This window comes from Daldinia caldariorum (assembly GCF_022478825.1).
Source record: "Daldinia caldariorum strain CBS 122874 unplaced genomic scaffold F4812scaffold_22, whole genome shotgun sequence".
Lineage (NCBI taxonomy): Eukaryota > Fungi > Ascomycota > Sordariomycetes > Xylariales > Hypoxylaceae > Daldinia > Daldinia caldariorum.
Genome location: NW_025953058.1, coordinates 135,862 through 151,912, shown reverse-complemented (window position 1 = coordinate 151,912; position 16,051 = coordinate 135,862). Strand labels below are relative to the sequence as shown.

The 16,051-nt window shown below is 45.5% G+C and overlaps 4 protein-coding genes across 4 annotated transcripts; 3 read left to right on the top strand and 1 right to left on the bottom strand.

Moving 5' to 3' along the window:
* The first annotated feature begins 8,044 nt into the window (after positions 1 to 8,044).
* Positions 8,045 to 8,593, top strand: F4812DRAFT_444222 (uncharacterized protein). The gene is made up of 2 exons (XM_047935481.1): positions 8,045 to 8,212; positions 8,277 to 8,593. Exon 2 carries the CDS (start codon positions 8,326 to 8,328, stop codon positions 8,491 to 8,493), a length of 168 nt encoding a protein of 55 aa, XP_047786337.1. The 5' UTR covers positions 8,045 to 8,212; positions 8,277 to 8,325; the 3' UTR covers positions 8,494 to 8,593.
* Positions 8,416 to 10,246, top strand: F4812DRAFT_444219 (Tom37 C-terminal domain-containing protein). The gene is made up of 2 exons (XM_047935480.1): positions 8,416 to 8,476; positions 8,633 to 10,246. Exon 2 carries the CDS (start codon positions 8,809 to 8,811, stop codon positions 9,661 to 9,663), a length of 855 nt encoding a protein of 284 aa, XP_047786336.1. The 5' UTR covers positions 8,416 to 8,476; positions 8,633 to 8,808; the 3' UTR covers positions 9,664 to 10,246.
* Positions 10,247 to 11,201: 955 nt separating this feature from the next.
* F4812DRAFT_444215 (PIG-U-domain-containing protein) lies at positions 11,202 to 13,251 on the bottom strand. Its single transcript, XM_047935479.1, has 3 exons — positions 12,956 to 13,251; positions 12,608 to 12,875; positions 11,202 to 12,542 (listed from the first exon to the last, which is right to left on the bottom strand). The coding sequence occupies exons 1-3, from the start codon at positions 13,107 to 13,109 to the stop codon at positions 11,687 to 11,689; spliced, it is 1,278 nt and encodes a 425-aa protein (XP_047786335.1). The 5' UTR covers positions 13,110 to 13,251; the 3' UTR covers positions 11,202 to 11,686.
* Positions 13,252 to 13,447: 196 nt separating this feature from the next.
* Positions 13,448 to 15,889, top strand: F4812DRAFT_219613 (Pescadillo N-terminus-domain-containing protein). Its single transcript, XM_047930431.1, has 2 exons — positions 13,448 to 13,710; positions 13,799 to 15,889. The coding sequence occupies exons 1-2, from the start codon at positions 13,589 to 13,591 to the stop codon at positions 15,708 to 15,710; spliced, it is 2,034 nt and encodes a 677-aa protein (XP_047786334.1). The 5' UTR covers positions 13,448 to 13,588; the 3' UTR covers positions 15,711 to 15,889.
* Positions 15,890 to 16,051: the final 162 nt, after the last annotated feature.

Here is a 16,051-nt window from a genome sequence, read left to right as displayed (position 1 = left end):
AATCTACTTTACCTGCTTTGTATTAAGCTGAGGATTGGATCTGTGCGCATACCTATATCTTACCTAGGTAAAAATATATTATGGACTAGTTAGTCACTTACTATGTAATATCGCAAGCTATACCCGACTTATCTTCCATTGCGATCCTGCAATGCCCAACATAGTATCCCAACATAGTGTGATCTAGTAGTGTGATCGAGTAGTGTGATATAGTAGCGCGATATAGTAGCGCGATAGTAAGATATATTCAACCGTTGCGAAGTCCGTGGTCTGCCGAGAGAATAGGCCTCCGTCCAACTGCCCTTGTCGCTTTGGAATTCTGATGCCTGGAACTAGCCTACCTAGGTAGTTACCTTGAAATCTACCCTGAAGTTCGGATGAACACGTATCGCGCAAATCGGCCAGGCTGCTTTCGTGCTGGTCGCCATTGTCCAATCAGCTCATATCTCCAGATTTTCTGTATAGCGCAAAATTGGTGAAACGGCTACGCTAAGATTCAGAAGGGTGATATGGTGGAACCGATGAAAGCGACCTACCGGAGACGGCGAGGTCACGAAAGGAAAAGGAGAAGACGCCAAGACGATCATGGAATTCTTCTAGAAGACGGTGAGAAGAAATTGGTAGATTAGATTCCACTTTAATCAAACGAAAACCAAGCTTGGACGACAAGATCACGGGCCTAACCCTGATAACCACCCCGGCTCTAACGGATCGGACTCGCCTCACCTTGGAATGCTGAGTCCCTAACACGAAGTGGAATCTATCGGGATGGGAAATTATTCACCGAAAAAGTTAGGCTTCTATGTAGAAGGTACCTAACCTAATCCGACTACTTTGTAGATCCCCAGCCACGGCGATGCTTTTCTTTGCTTTTCTTTTTCTTTAGGGGTTATCCAGTATCCACACGCTCATGACCCTCGGCAAGGTACATATCCGTTCATTAGACTTTTGTCAGCTCGTATTATGAATGCCGAACATCTCTGTTATTCAGGTTTTATGTTTATCCTTATGCGGATGGGGTTTATCCTACATTAGCAGTTCTAATAATGTCTATTTTAAGGTATAGTAACGCCTAAATACTTTTCAGAAAAGACGATATTGTTACTGAGTCGCCTATATTGAAGCCTATCCCAGGTGGGTTGTATCACATATATGTATTACTGCATCAAGTTGAACTGTAACACCTTGCAATGCTCCATTGTCGCATGAGAATCACGTTGATAGATGTCGGCAGCTCTGCGTATTATGGGCTTATGATTATTAGACCTCTAGATATTGTGAATTTGTCAGGGTGCTAAACATTCGAAGATTCTACACAAGACCCTAGAGTTCGATATTCTTGAATGGTGCTCGACAGGGGACTACTATGTTAGGTACGTATGCACCGCCGATGGAAGAATATGGGGTACTTGTACATCATCATCAGCCCTGTGAGATGTCAAGGGTAAAGTTGGTGGCGTCGAAATACCAGCAGCAACTAAGGTTGTCGTTCCTAACGTTTGAAGCGTGTGGGACATCCATAGATGAGTACCCAACCGTACCTCGCTCGGCGGTCAGCGAGTCTCCTCAAGAGCGGCCTGCCGATTACCGTGTCTAAAACGAACGACGGCCAGCACATCATGAGTCATCCCCTCAAGTATCACCTCAGGTTTGATCCAAACTTCTTCCACTTGGGCACGACAGCATCTCGGCCCCGTCTTTGAGCGCAAGTTTACTGTATATTAAACGATCATATAGCCAGTATACGTACATATGCAAGATGCAGAATAATTTTAACAGGGGGATCCATTGGCGCCTTCATTCGCGCTACTTTTCTCATACTATCTCCTCCCTTCTCTTCCCGGCGCAAAAATTTCTTCACATGCCGAACGAAGCCTATCTATGGAGCTAGAGCGAGCGACGCTAGGTTTAACTCCGTGCTATGAATCCATAGCGTTGCGGATGGGGATGAAGGATTATAGGTATGCCAAATGACATCAAAGTGACATTTCGATTAGACTTTGATGTTTGAGAAATACAAGACCGTTTGCGTGCGAGAACTACCGTCCCCCATGTTCGCGAACAACTACCCCTAATATGTTGTGTTGTTTGTAAGTGGTACCAGCTGAGAGGTCAGATACTACATCCTAGTTCTTATGGGTCGCCATCACGATACTGAATTTCAGCTTGGATTCACAAACCAATTGGTATGTGCTCGACGATGACAAGGCGCGCCTCGATTTTTTTTCTTTTAACCGTCCGGACTGCCCGGGAACTATAAAAGAGCTAGTGCTATTAGACCGGCGACACATGTCAATTAGACATTGACATCTGGACAGTGCTGAGCGTGGTATTCAGGTACGCGAGCGCCATGGCTTAAGAGAAAAAAAAAAGATAGGTCCGTCTTATTTGTAAAGGTGAGACTTCCTTATATCACCGAGATCTATCCCCGTCTAGACTTCGCGCCGCCCGTCACCAAGATCGCCGGTTGCTGCTGTCATGATAATTGGACTTTTGCTTTTTTCTCTCCATTAATTGCCCAATAGAGGACGGCAGCTATAGCCAGCCGAACGAGTCTAACACAGAAATTCACTTGAAGCCAGATGAATTAGGGCTGGAATGCAGGGGTTGAGACCAGCTTTTGTCAGATGTCGTTCAGGGTTTCGAGGCCAGCTGACCACTCCTTGCATGCTGATAAATGACGAGATTCTACTTGATGTCGCAAGTTAGGTACAGGCCCTCGGCATTCATTCAATTCAAGGGAAAAAGAGAGAAAAAAAAAAAAGAATAGTGATCTCCAGCGCAGCACTAAGCTTTGACACTTACACTACCCACCTCATACCGTAATGTAATATATGATATGATGATACCACTACTATCTAACAACATCAGCTTGAGTGAAGACGATAGTTACCAATTAATTCTTACCTTTGGAACTTGTTGTTAGTTCAGCCTGGTTTAATCCTCTTGGTGGGTCGTTCGTGATAAGTTTAGTATGCGCCTTGACTTGAACACAGTCGAACGCCATTTTATTTTTATTTTTACTGTCAAAAACTTTTTTTGTCATCAATGTCTGTCTATATAGGAGGTACCTGGGTAGTATTCACCGCAACGCCGAAATAAAGCTTTGACCCGGATCGAAATCTTACTCTTATCCCCAACATAATATCCCACCCGCAAAAAAATTCTGTTAAGATTGTTCGTGACGTTTGTGGAGCCACGACAATCAAGTGGAAACTCTTCAAACGTTCTACGAGTCTTCCATAAGGTGGATAAGTATTAGCCGCGAGGTCCTTGAACCTTAGATCTATGATGTATGGATGTCAATGCTTCCGAAGACAGTTTGACCGGTTCTACATTATACGATTTCATTACCTTAGGTAGGTACATATATTGACCGCTTAAAGTGAAAAGGAGAAAAGAAAAACGTGTTTCTCTGTAACGAATAACCTACAAATGGATAAGGTAACTACCTACCTAAACTACCTAGGTAATGGAAGATAAAAGAAAGAAAGAAAGATAAATAAATGAATGAATGAATAAATGCTAACCTGGCTTGTCCTGGTCTGGTAATGTGCATCCTACTATTTCGGGTAGTGTTCAATTTCAGGTGCAATTAATCTACCTCATAGTACTATGCACGCCGTGAATGTACAGTACATTGGAACCACATTGAACAAAAATGTCTTGACAGGGGTAAGATGTAGCACATGCTGAACTCGACAGGGTTGCCAAGGGGCTTATGCTTGTTTCATTTTCTTCCATGGGTAAGATACATAACATGCATGTTTTCTGATATTTCTACATGTCTACATGTCTACCTGTCTACCTAAACCGTATATAGAAAAAAAAAAAGAAAGAAAAAAAAAGTATTCATGTACTGACAGGCCTCCCCCCGGCCATGTTAGCCAAGCCCTTCTTATTCCCTGTCCCCATTTTGGGCTGCGTCACTGTGGTCCTACTAGGGTTATTGGGGGGATTATTTTTGTCGCTCGCTCGTGAAGCTTTTTGCGACACGGTTTGACATGGCTCAACAAGTACCTCCCATACCATGTTCGCACGGTAATCTTACTGAGAGATTAAGAGGTTGATACATCTTAACCTATGTACCAAGAGTCTGGCGGTGTACTTCGTAATGCCAAAAAAGTCTTGTTGTAGTCTTGTAGATAGTCTAGGTAGTGTATATGGTACTAGTTGATATTACATGAGCCTTGGAATGGCTACCTTAGGTAGGTAAGTATCTCGCTCATCTACCAAGAAGGCGATTGTTATACATAAGGCGGCCTGCTCCCATCTCCCCCAGATCTCTTGCTCATCTCAAATTCATCTGACAGACCAACAAGATCAATAACGAAGCAACTATAACTTCTATATTCGAACACTTCATCTAAACAAAAGCTTATCTTGCATCTTTTTGACGCTTGCGCCTCAGCTAACTAGCTTAACCCGCTACTTGCTACTCATCTATAAGCTAACTCATCTCTCACAACTTAAATAAAACCACCCAACCCAAACACATATCACAATGGCCGGCATGACCCCCGAGTTCGATATGTCTTCCCAGCGACCTTCTCAGCTCCCGCCTTGCCCGGGACCCCCGCCTAGCCGACCTCTGCCACCTCTACCGAAGAGTGGCTAAGTTGGTGCTACTAGTGAATATACTGCACTCGAGTCCTCCAGACTCGCCGATAAGTGCCGGCCGTCGACTATTACTACCAATGGATCGACGAAGAGGACACATAGAAAGCCTCGATAGAAGCAAGCAGTTGAGGATAGGATCAAGGCGACCAGAATGACATGGGCAATCATTATTGGATGTGCCATCGGGGAGGAATTGTTAGGGTTCCGCTCACTTCCATTCTGCACATTACCAGCTCTCGAACTTTCATCATATAAAGGTGCATTTCGGGTATGCAAGTGATCGCGAGCGGTGCGTTGCATTTTCATGCGCGCTTCAAAAGACTTCGCTCCTGCTTTCCGCACCCCTGGCATTGCTACGGCATCGTTCGTTCGTTCGCGCGCGCGCGGACACATGCACGAACCCTGCATCTACATTTAATGAGCGGCGGATTGCAGCATCATCCCATGCCCACCACAAAGCCGTCAACATACCACATCGTCGAATATGCACCGCAATCTTCCTAACTCTGCGTTTCGCTCGTAACATTACTTGCTCCGCATCTCCAGAGCTGGGCTCAACGGATCAACACCATACATTCTCTACCTAATCATCGCCCCCGGGCGTTGATCTGTACTATTTCACGGGGGTATAACACACTTTTAATATTGGGCCTTCCAGCCGCAATGTAATTGTATGGAACAGTTATCAGTCACTTTGTCTGATTGGGAATATACGGGGTCATGCTAGTGACAACGGGGTGTTTTTGGCATTTCACATTTTTGTTTTATTTAACGCGTCGAACTGTACTTATAGAGATAGCATCGCCGAGGCCTCTTCTTGTAAAGAAGAAGGACCTCGCGTGCGCTGGATACCCCCACGGGAGGATAACGGCCGACTTTCACGATACGGGCATGGGCTTGGGAGGGGGGTTGGTGAACGGAACCATGAATGATATCGGGAAGATCTGCATTGAAGCAATCGGGCCCATTGGAATGATACGATCAAAAAAAAATTTAACTATATTTTCAACTCATATTTTCAATGCATTTGACTGACTACCCAGTTAAAATATAATGAACGCTGTACTAAAGGACCAGCTATCTTTTTCCCCAACATAAACTTAACCTCATTTGCTCTCCAAGGTGACTTTGACATTGTCTCATGCCATCTCATCCCTGACCTCGGTTATGATCTCGGCCTCTAACTTTTATGCATTGATATTTAGGTATATTGGGTAACTCTACAAGTGGGCCACCACCTACTCTTTTTTTTGCACGCTTGTCTTAACCGAATACCATGAATGAATGCGAGTCATTGTCTCTTTTTTTGGTCACGGTTTAGGACGTAAGGGCCATGCAAGTCGGTGAATCAGGGCTAGTTAAAGCCCACCCCATCTAGGATTTCGAAATTCAAATGCAAGTAAGTTCCCAACCCGATACCTCTCTCTTCGGATCCAGACGCCCTACGGCAACGCGCGCGGCCTGCGAGGGAGAAAGAGGGGCTATTTGCAACCTGTGTATCCCAACATCGATCCCTTACATCATCGTCGCAAATTCCGGTGTCGTGATTCGACAAATTCTAATCGCCGTGGTAGGAAATAGATTCTCTTGGAGCCTCGGGATCTGAGTTTTAATGAGTGAAGCTCTCTGATCGCCGTCTAGACTAGCCATTAGACTACCCGTATGCCCGTCGCCCGGGATGAACTGACGGGTGTGGCAGCGCAAAGCATGTTACTATGTTTGGTCCCTGGGTGGGAGGAGGATTTGGCAAGTCAACGCGATTTACTATACGTAACACAATCGAGGCTGTTAAGAGTAGTAACTAACATTTGTCTGTTATCCGGTACACCATGTAAGTGCCCAGCTACCCTAAGCACAATAATACATGATGCTCGGATGGGGTAAAAGCGACGTGTACTATAGTATATGTATTATACGCCTCGTGAGAGCATCACATCCCAAACCTACTACATAGTAATTACCGAGGCGGTCAACCGTACGTTAGGGCTAAGCCTTAACATGCGATTATATAGACTATCCTCCCTTCCTCAGGTGGGACAGGAGCGCTATATCAGTAGTCAATGCTGGGCATCAGGCGGCATTGCATAGAACTAGAGTTGGAAGACTAATAATGCTTAGCTGTAGACGTTATAGACTACATTATGCTAGCCTTATCTAAGGTGGATTATACGAGGCTGTACTTGAAAGAAATCCTGTAAATAACTCCGCATCCCGTCCACGAAGACGGAGCACAGCGCGGCGGAGGGCGAGCGGAGTGGGGCGGAATCATCGCAAGCCCGCCCATTTCTGGCTTACATGGTTTGTTGTATATCGGGGTTTTCCAAGAACATCTTAGGGAATATCTTAGGGCTATCATACAGTACCAGGGCTACTTTCTACTAATGCACATAGTATGCCACCAAAGCAACCGGGAAGTCAAATCACATAAGACTTAAAGTACCTAGGTAAACCAGTACAATATTAAAGCAACCTATCACAAATTAGGGCACACGATCACAGACCCGCGTGACTCAATCCTGCAACACATCGTCGCGCGCAAAAGAAAGATTTTCATTACGAAAAGGACAATATTTGGTGATAATCCGGTGCCGTGTCTTTTGTAGGCCTGGGTTTTGTCTTTCTTTCCTTTTCTCCTTTTCTTTTTCTTCTTCCTCCCCCCCCACAGATCGTCGTGATCGGAATTAAAAAAGTACTGTACATACTTGCATACCTTAGGTACATACAGCCATACCTACATAGGCTCACGCAAGAGTTAGACTAGCCTAGACGGGATTAATTTGAGTCGATAGACAAGTCTCAACAAGTCTTAATCCATGTCCATGCGTACCTAACCTAATATATGTATGTTTGTCGGGTATGTATGTGTTAGGTATTCGAATTTTGTCTTGTTATTCCAAGCTAAAATATAATTTTAATATCAAGACAATTTTTTTTAAAAAAATCGGGGAGGCGGGAATAAGCAGCAAGTCTAACTCGACGATCTCTTTCCCGTCGGCTCTTCGTGAGACATAGTAAAGTCGGCTTTTGCACTTATTCCAAACCTTCAACACCAATGCGCATTCGGTGCGCCTCTGATTTTGACTTAGTGTAATCTTTTTAAAATTAATATATTTTCTTTTCTATCCGTTCTTCTTTTCTTCTTCTTTTTGCCACCCCCTGGATCATCAGGGGGAGGCGAAAAAAGATACTTGTAACGTATAGAAAAGATGAAGAGTAACAATGGGTTGAATTACTTAATGTATGGAAGAAAGCTCGAATTAGGTACCTCTAGTTAGGGTAGTTATGTTAGGTATAGGAGGTACCTCACAGATGTATCGTCGCACGCAAAATGGAAACCACCGGTAGACCGGCCGATAAGTAAATTCGTCTTCGGCCGTCCGAACTGTAATAATGACGTCAATGAAATTGTCAAAATTCTTTTGGCATTTATCACCACGTGCACTGGACCCTGAAACGGAGCGATACCTAAATCCGGGGATGATTTTCGACATTGTTCATTGTTTCCAATTCCAAATCACCACGAGATTTACAAAGTACAATGTATTATTATTTCTTGATCATTGCAAGCTCAGATTTGGTACCTTAGGTCTAGGTAGTTAACTCATATCACTCATATCACACCATTCGACCTTTCTAATTGGTTAATTATGTCTTAGGATTTTTCTTGTTTCTTCATTCAACCTGGACACCGACGACGGTCCCAAAATGTCCCTTGAACTTCACGTTTGGGGCTCAGCATTTGGCTTCGATTCTATTGATCCCGAATGTCTAGCCGCCATTGCATGCTTCCGAAGCTGCATTCCCCGCCAAGATTGGACCCTGATCGCCAGCAACGACGCTGCGGTCAGCTCAGATTGTAGGGCCCCATCTTGATCCTGTCTAATTAAACAATGCCCATCCATGATTATATCCACCTTTGGAAAAAGAAAAAAAAAAGAAAAAAAAAAAAAAAAAACTCTCTTCGCGCTAGGTTGACATCGAGGTTCTGAAAAGCTGATCAAACTATTGGTAGACCGCCTCCCCGCCTTAGGTCATAAAGGTAATTGGGCATCTGGGTATTCAGATATCATCTCGTACCTTACCAAACATGGTATTCTACACATTGACGATGACCTCACACCGCTGCAGAGGGCAGATTCCCTCGCCTGTGCCTCTTTACTAACGGCTCGTGGATCTGGTCTGCTCGCTATGTCCCTCTATGTCTCTCCCAGGGCATGGGTTGAGATGACTCGGCCTGCCTATTCATCCCTGCTGCCATTCCCGCTCACGTGGACTGTGCCTCCAGCTGTCCGTGCCGCCGCTGTCGAAAAGGCTGAACATCTTGGCATTGGCTACCTCGCGGCTGAAGTAGATGCCGAGGAATCGTCGTCTGCTGGTCTAGTCGAAACAACTTCGACCGGATTTCTCCGGCTTCGGGATCGTCTCGGTCCCAGCAACACTATGCAGCCCGAGCACACAGCCGCTATTCGGTTCCAACATTTCGCAGAGGACTTTTACTCCGTCTTGGATGAATTTCGAGGGGACAAGATGTTCTTCCTGCGGGATGACAAGCCATCATCCATCGACTTTTTAGCCTATGGATACCTTCAGCTGATGCGCGTGGAAACGCCGCACCCCATTCTTAAAAACGCGCTAGAAAAATCCTATAGTCGCTTAGTCGTATTCATAACAGAACTGCGTTCCTATGGCCACGATAGGGAATTGCCGTGGAGGGAGCCCAAGGCGAGGGGTGCGCTCGGGTTGATTGGTCGCTTTGCCGAAGGATCAATCGAAGCCATTCCGGGCGTCGGTGGCAGCTGGCGAAAGTGGCACAAAGGTAGCGTCGATACCCGGAACACCGATGACGTGAGGGATCCTACTCAGCTGATAGTCGCCGTCGGGGGAGCTGTCACGAGCGTCGTTGCGCTAGGCGCTGTGGCAATCTTTCGCGCCTTGTCACCCTTCGGTGCCAGCACGCATCGCTTCGAAGCGGCGAGGGAAGACAGAGCCAGACTGCGCCAATTTGGCGAAATAGGTTCAATATTAGACGGGCTACCTATATAGTGACAGACCAAGAATTTTCCGTCTAGAAGCAGTACCACGCACGAAGGGGATATCACGAAAGAGGCAGTTGAGGTTGTGTCTCAGCCCGGCGCATCTCCAAAGAGGGATATGTATCCCGTGGCTGAGCCTGGCTTTCAGTCGAGTGACCAGTCATAGTAAACCACGCTTGTGTGACTGTACAATTGCGAGATAATCATGCTATGATTTCATATGTAATGACTTTCGACGTTTAAGCATTAGATACCACCAGGAAGAAAGAGAATTTTCAACTAAAAGCTACTCCTAAGCGTTAGTACCTAAGGTGCTATGCCTTCTTGTTTCGAGAGATTACGCTTCGTTTCCATACGGTAACTTCATCGTGTTGGATCTGATAACTAGTATCAGCAAATTGCACCTTTCTCATGTTATAGCTAACCGTATTCCGTTCTTATGCGCGAATAGCTAACCCCCGAGGGCTGAGGCTCTGCGAGTTGGTATATCTCAACAGATGTAAGTACATACCTAGCTATACGAAGATAACCTAATATATGTTCTACACGAAGCGTAGGACTTACTAAGATTTATGGAGAATCTATGTAGGAAGGAATGCTACCTACCTCCTAGGTACCTAAGGTAACTAGGCTATATCCAAGTGGCGTTTCTTACTTCGTACAACACGCAGCTCCTATTTTTATACCTACCTGAGTTAGGTATCTACCAGGTACCTAGGTGTAAATGCAAGAAAAACGCACTTTCGCGCATGTCAGACGCGGATAAGGATTCCCCAGCGCGCTTCTAGAAGCCAGCCCTGTCCCGGGAACGAAAGTACTGTACTTCAACCGACGGTCAACGGAGGAGGGTACCTACCTAGGTAATGTATCTGCACATCGGTTTTCGGACGCCGGGGTAGGTAGTTCGGGAATATCCTTATGATGGCTGTTCTGGAACTTTTGACGGAGGCGGGGTTTATAAACTGTGAGCGGCTGGATAGGAGGTAGGAGGTACCCCTATAGGGACTGAGGTGATACCTACCTACTTGAGTTTTGACGGAATGGAAATACTGCTGCATATGGTTTAAGGCTTCGAATAATTATCCTGGCCCTTCTTGTCGTGGGTACTCGTGCATGCTGGCCCTTACGCGTCGTGGTGTTTCGTGTAACTATCCATACCCGGGCTTATCAAGATATCTCGTAGCGGATGGATTTTTCAGAATGTCTTTGGACTTAGTACCTGTGAGGCTCAAGGAGCCCTGGGTACGGCGTTAGGCTGTCATGTCGGATATTTAAAGGTATTTCATATATACGAACTCAAATTAATACCTCGTTAAGGGGGTTAAGGTTTTGGCTTATTCACTTGATAGTCTTGGAAGGAGAGCTGTCCCTTACGGATGAATGGTAATTGGTAATTTCTTCTAGCCGTGATGTTTACCGTTGGTTCAGTAAAAGCATTCATAAGTAGTTGGTTATATAAATAGATTCTTCTATCTCCTCTCTTCTGCTGACAGGTACCTTAGGTACGTTTCTTGGACACACAATGATGCAGTATATGAAATGAAGAATATGAAGACGAGTTTTGCTTCGGAAACCCAACTACTTGATTGGGATATCTGTTCAGTTTCATCAACTATGAGCTGGTATTTAATTAAAACCGCTTCAAGTTTGTGAACCTACCTTAGGTTAGGTAGGTATAGTAGTTACTGACATTAGGAGCCCAGGATCTAGTATCAAACTGAAGCTTGGGAAATAATGCTGGAATAGCAACTGGACTACTCAACTAATACAAATAAATCTTCCCCCTTAATATCATGAGTTGCAATATTCGGGTCTCATATCTTGACCAGCCATGTTTAGCAGGAACGGAATCTAGCCAGTTATTCATATAAACTATGACGAATGGACGTTGTGCTCGAGGCAATTTAATGTATTTCTAAAGTTTTTATGCTCACACTCTAGCCTCCTTCGTGGCTCTTGAATGTGTCTCTATTACTAAGAGTCTCTAGCAATTAGACTATGCTGACGTTATACCGGCGATACCAATAAGGCTACTAGACCTGTCGGATTTCTTTCCCAACCATCTCGGGCCGTTCAAGTTCCCACTCATCCCGGAGTACTGCGAATGTTAAGTCGCTGACTAGCAGACTCTGACCAAGACTCCAAACCAGAGTAATGGCGTAGAAGAAGTTTGCATTTCCGCTACCAGCGTAGATCCATAGGTAGTAAAAGGAGGGGCCCAGAAATGAGGAATAGAGTATAGTTGAAGCGGCTAAGAAGCTGTATCGTAAGAGCGGAAATATGTGTCTAAATAGTGGTACCATGGCAAGGAATAGACTGGTATCGGCAATGTTGGGATATGGCTTAAAGATGGCGAATAAACCGAGGAGTATGGTTAAGACGGCGAGTGGTTGAGACCGGATCCGAATCGAGAGTCCCCCCACGTAGCAAGAGAGGTGCAACCAGAATACGCCAAGAAAGAAGGCGCGAAAGCTGTCAAACATTTCGATGAAGAAGTACCACCAAAGTCCAACGTTGGGCGTCAGGTCGGTCAGCGTAAGCTGGATCCCGTATGTCGAAGCAAGGAATTCCCAGGACCCGGTTAGGAGATAGGAAGCTCCGAACAGGACCGAGAGACAGACAATGACAGCTGCCACGTTAATACCGGCAAATTGTAACAGTGACGGGGTCCTTCTCGAGATATGTTGCCGGTCGTAGGCTAGTAGGATTAACGGTGGGAGGAGTAAAATGGGATACATGGATAAGTAAGTAGCGAAAGAAAGAGCTAGCATGGAGGTAAAGGGGTTGCCAGCTATAGCCTTCGCAATCGCATGTAGTATAGCACATGTAGTGAAGACATTGGTTGGCCGACCCATGCACGTCGCGATGGTGAATGGGTTAAAGAGGAAGCTATGACAGATTCTCATTTAGTCGACATTCATATAATAGTCCGCAATTGTAGTATAATGACATACATAGCTGCGACGATATAACCGCCCCATCTCCTCTCCTTACGAGCCGATGTGAAGAGCTTCGATGCGCTAGCTTCAGCCGACTCGGCGATCTTGTAAAGCGCATCGGCACTTAGTAAGTCGACTAGAATGTAGAGGATGTATGCGAATATAGGATACGTCGACGGGTCTGGGAGGAGAGAGAAGAGCGGGAGGAGTAAGGGCGCTTGGTGGTAAACGCCTCCATCGTACGGAGAGACATTGTGATTATATAGGAACAAGCCTTCTTGCACTGTAGAGAGACGATGAGCTTAGAAACTAGCTAGTATATTAATCAGAGGTATTGAAGGATTATTATTATTATTGTCTTACGTCGCTTGAAGCTTGTGACGGGAGTCGAGATCTCGACGCGGGCCGTCAGCAAATCGGGGAGTTCAGGAAAGACGGCGAATAATATTAGTCGCAGTAGAGCGGCAGCGGTATATAGACCAGCTGTCTCTTTGAAATGCATTTTATCGCGACTCATTATGCAATGCCATCGTCGTGGATGGTTTAAGAAGTTGTTGTTGTTACCCTTCAAGTGGAAATCGGAGTTGAAAAGTTCCAATGAATTTCAGTTGGAAGTTACCTGAAGTCGTTACTTAACTCGTTCGGACGCAATTGGCATTCTGGCATTCTGGCATTTCAGGGCAAGGACAGGGATCTTGGTTGCTTTTGCGGGACGGCGTTGGTGGAAGCTACTCTTATCGATAATAAAGGCTAAGACGATTTAGTATTAGTCCTAGACCCCTAGACCCCCGGGAAGCGGTCAGCAACGGCAATTCCAATCTTCAGAGCTAGCAAAAGGAAAAAAAAGTTGCGCCCCGCCAAACTTTTTTCTTAATCAAATCGCCTTATAGTTGCTATCTTTTGGCCCATCCAACTATTGAATTGCTTCGAGATTTAGACAAAACACAATAAAAATTCACCGGATCTAAATCGCCAAAAAAAGAATAAAAATAAAAAATGGGAAGGATAAAGAAGAAGGGTGAGGCGGGAAACGCCAAAAACTATATCACCAGAACCCAAGCTGTAAAGAAGCTCCAGATCAGTCTCCCAGATTTTCGAAAGCTATGCATCTGGAAAGGGTAAGATATTTCATATTTCCTTACGCCCATTGGGACAATATAATGGTTTAGGTGTCTACTCTCAGAAGATTGCTAACGTGAGCGTTAGAATATTCCCCCGAGAGCCGAGAAGCAGAAAGAAGGTTTCCAAAAGTTCGACGGCCTCTACCACCTTCTACTATGCCAAGGACATCCAATACCTTTTGCACGAACCTTTATTACAGAAGTTCAGAGAGCAGAAAGCTCTTGAAAAGAAGATCTCAAGGGCGCTTGGCCGTGGCGACGTTAGCGACGCAAGTCGACTTGAGCGCAATGCCTCAAGGCCTGAGAAGACTGGCAAACCACGATATACTCTCGACCATGTTATTCGAGAACGATACCCGACTTTCGTTGATGCCGTGCGCGATCTTGACGACTGTCTCTCCATGCTCTTCCTTTTTGCAAATCTCCCATCCACATCCACTGTCCCAGCCAAGATGATCGCGCGCTGTGAACGACTTTGCCTCGAATTTCAGCACTACTTGATCGTATCGCAAAGCTTGCGCAAATCATTTTTATCCATCAAGGGTATCTACTATCAAGCGAACATCCAGGGCGAAGACGTTCTATGGCTCGTACCGTACAAGTTCAACCAGAGGGTTGTAGGAGATGTCGATTTCAGGATCATGGGTACCTTTGTCGAATTCTACATGACCCTCTTAGGGTTTGTCAACTTTCGGCTATATACCTCAGTCGGCTTGAAATACCCGCCAAAGTTCGACCAGGCTAAAGACGATGCAGCCGGAGAGCTGGGCGCTTTCAGGCTTGAAGGCAATCTTGCGACAGCCGTTTCAAACGAAGCTCCGGCGCAACTAACGAACGGAGAACCGGAAGCCGGACCAGACCCTAAGACTCAGGCTGAAGTGAACAAGCTTATCAAGGAGATGAGAGAAGTCGATGTCGACGGGGAGCGAGTTGAAACTAGCGCAGATAAAGAAGAGTCTGCGACAGACGTCATTGACAAGTTCGAGCCTGCCGCACCGGGAGGTGATATACTACCCCAGCCCAGCTACTCGGGAAGCGAACCCGAGTCGCTTTTTGCAAACTGCACATTTTATTTATCTCGAGAGACGCCCAGACAGCCGCTCGAATTCATACTCCGTGCGTTCGGTTGTAAACGTATTGGTTGGGATGCAGTCCTAGGTGAGGGCGCATACACAACCAATGAACGAGACCCATCCATTACTCATCAGATAGTTGATCGTCCAGTTATACAAGCTGTAACGGGAGAGGGTGGCGATGGAGAGGACAACCAGACTTCACAGAAACTAGCATCGAACCAAAGAATTCCTGGTCGAATCTACGTCCAACCGCAATGGGTTTGGGATAGCATTAATGACGGGGAAATGAAACGACCGGACCTTTATGCTCCTGGTGCTCAGTTGCCACCGCATTTGAGTCCATTCGTACAAAATGCCCAAGGAGCGTATGATCCGACAATACCACTAGAAGAGCAACAGACTGAGGGTGAGGCCCTACAGGACAGCGAAGAAGAGTCGGACGAAGATGAGGAGGTAGACGGTGATGAGGATGATGATAATCTTGTGGTTAAGGGGGCGGAAACTGCAGCTGACAGCATGGATATCGCTCAATCAGATGACGATGACGATGAAAATAGCGCCAATGATACGTTTGGCGGATTCTCCGACGAAGCGAAAGCTGCAGATGGATCAGAAGACGAAGAGCAGGCCGCCGAATTGCAATACCAGCGTGAGCTCGAAGCCGAATTAACGGGCAAGCCTGTTAAGCAAACCCCATCAAATCCTCAGTCCAAGGCCAAAGTGGAAGCGAGAAAACGACTCGCGAAGCAAGCCAAGGAGGAGGCTGAAGAGCTCGAGAGGGCAAAGGGAATGCTTAGCAAGAAGAAGAGAAAGCTGTTTGAACAGATGCAATACACAAACAATAAGAAGAGCGCAGAGGACCAAAAGCTCAGGGAGAAGAGGAGAAAACTGGAAAAGCAGAAGGCTAAGGGCAAGGCGTAAATGGTTATATAGAGATTTATCGGATAGCTGTTTTGATAATACCATTGCAAATGTTTCTCGTAAATTGATTATGACTACCACTGATATTAAAAGGTGAGAATCGAAATAAATCTTTAGTAGGAATAGTATCATGGTCTCTCTTTTTGGAGTTTTGGAGTTTTGTGGTTCTAGTCAGTTGGAAAATCTTATATTTTTCGATTGGAGAATGTCGCCGTGACTAAAATTTATTTATTTAACATTAACAACATTTTTAACAGTGCGTTAATCTCATCGCTCATAAACGTCGCCAATGCCAGTTTTTACCAATATTCAACTATATTCAGTCTAAGACCACCTAATCT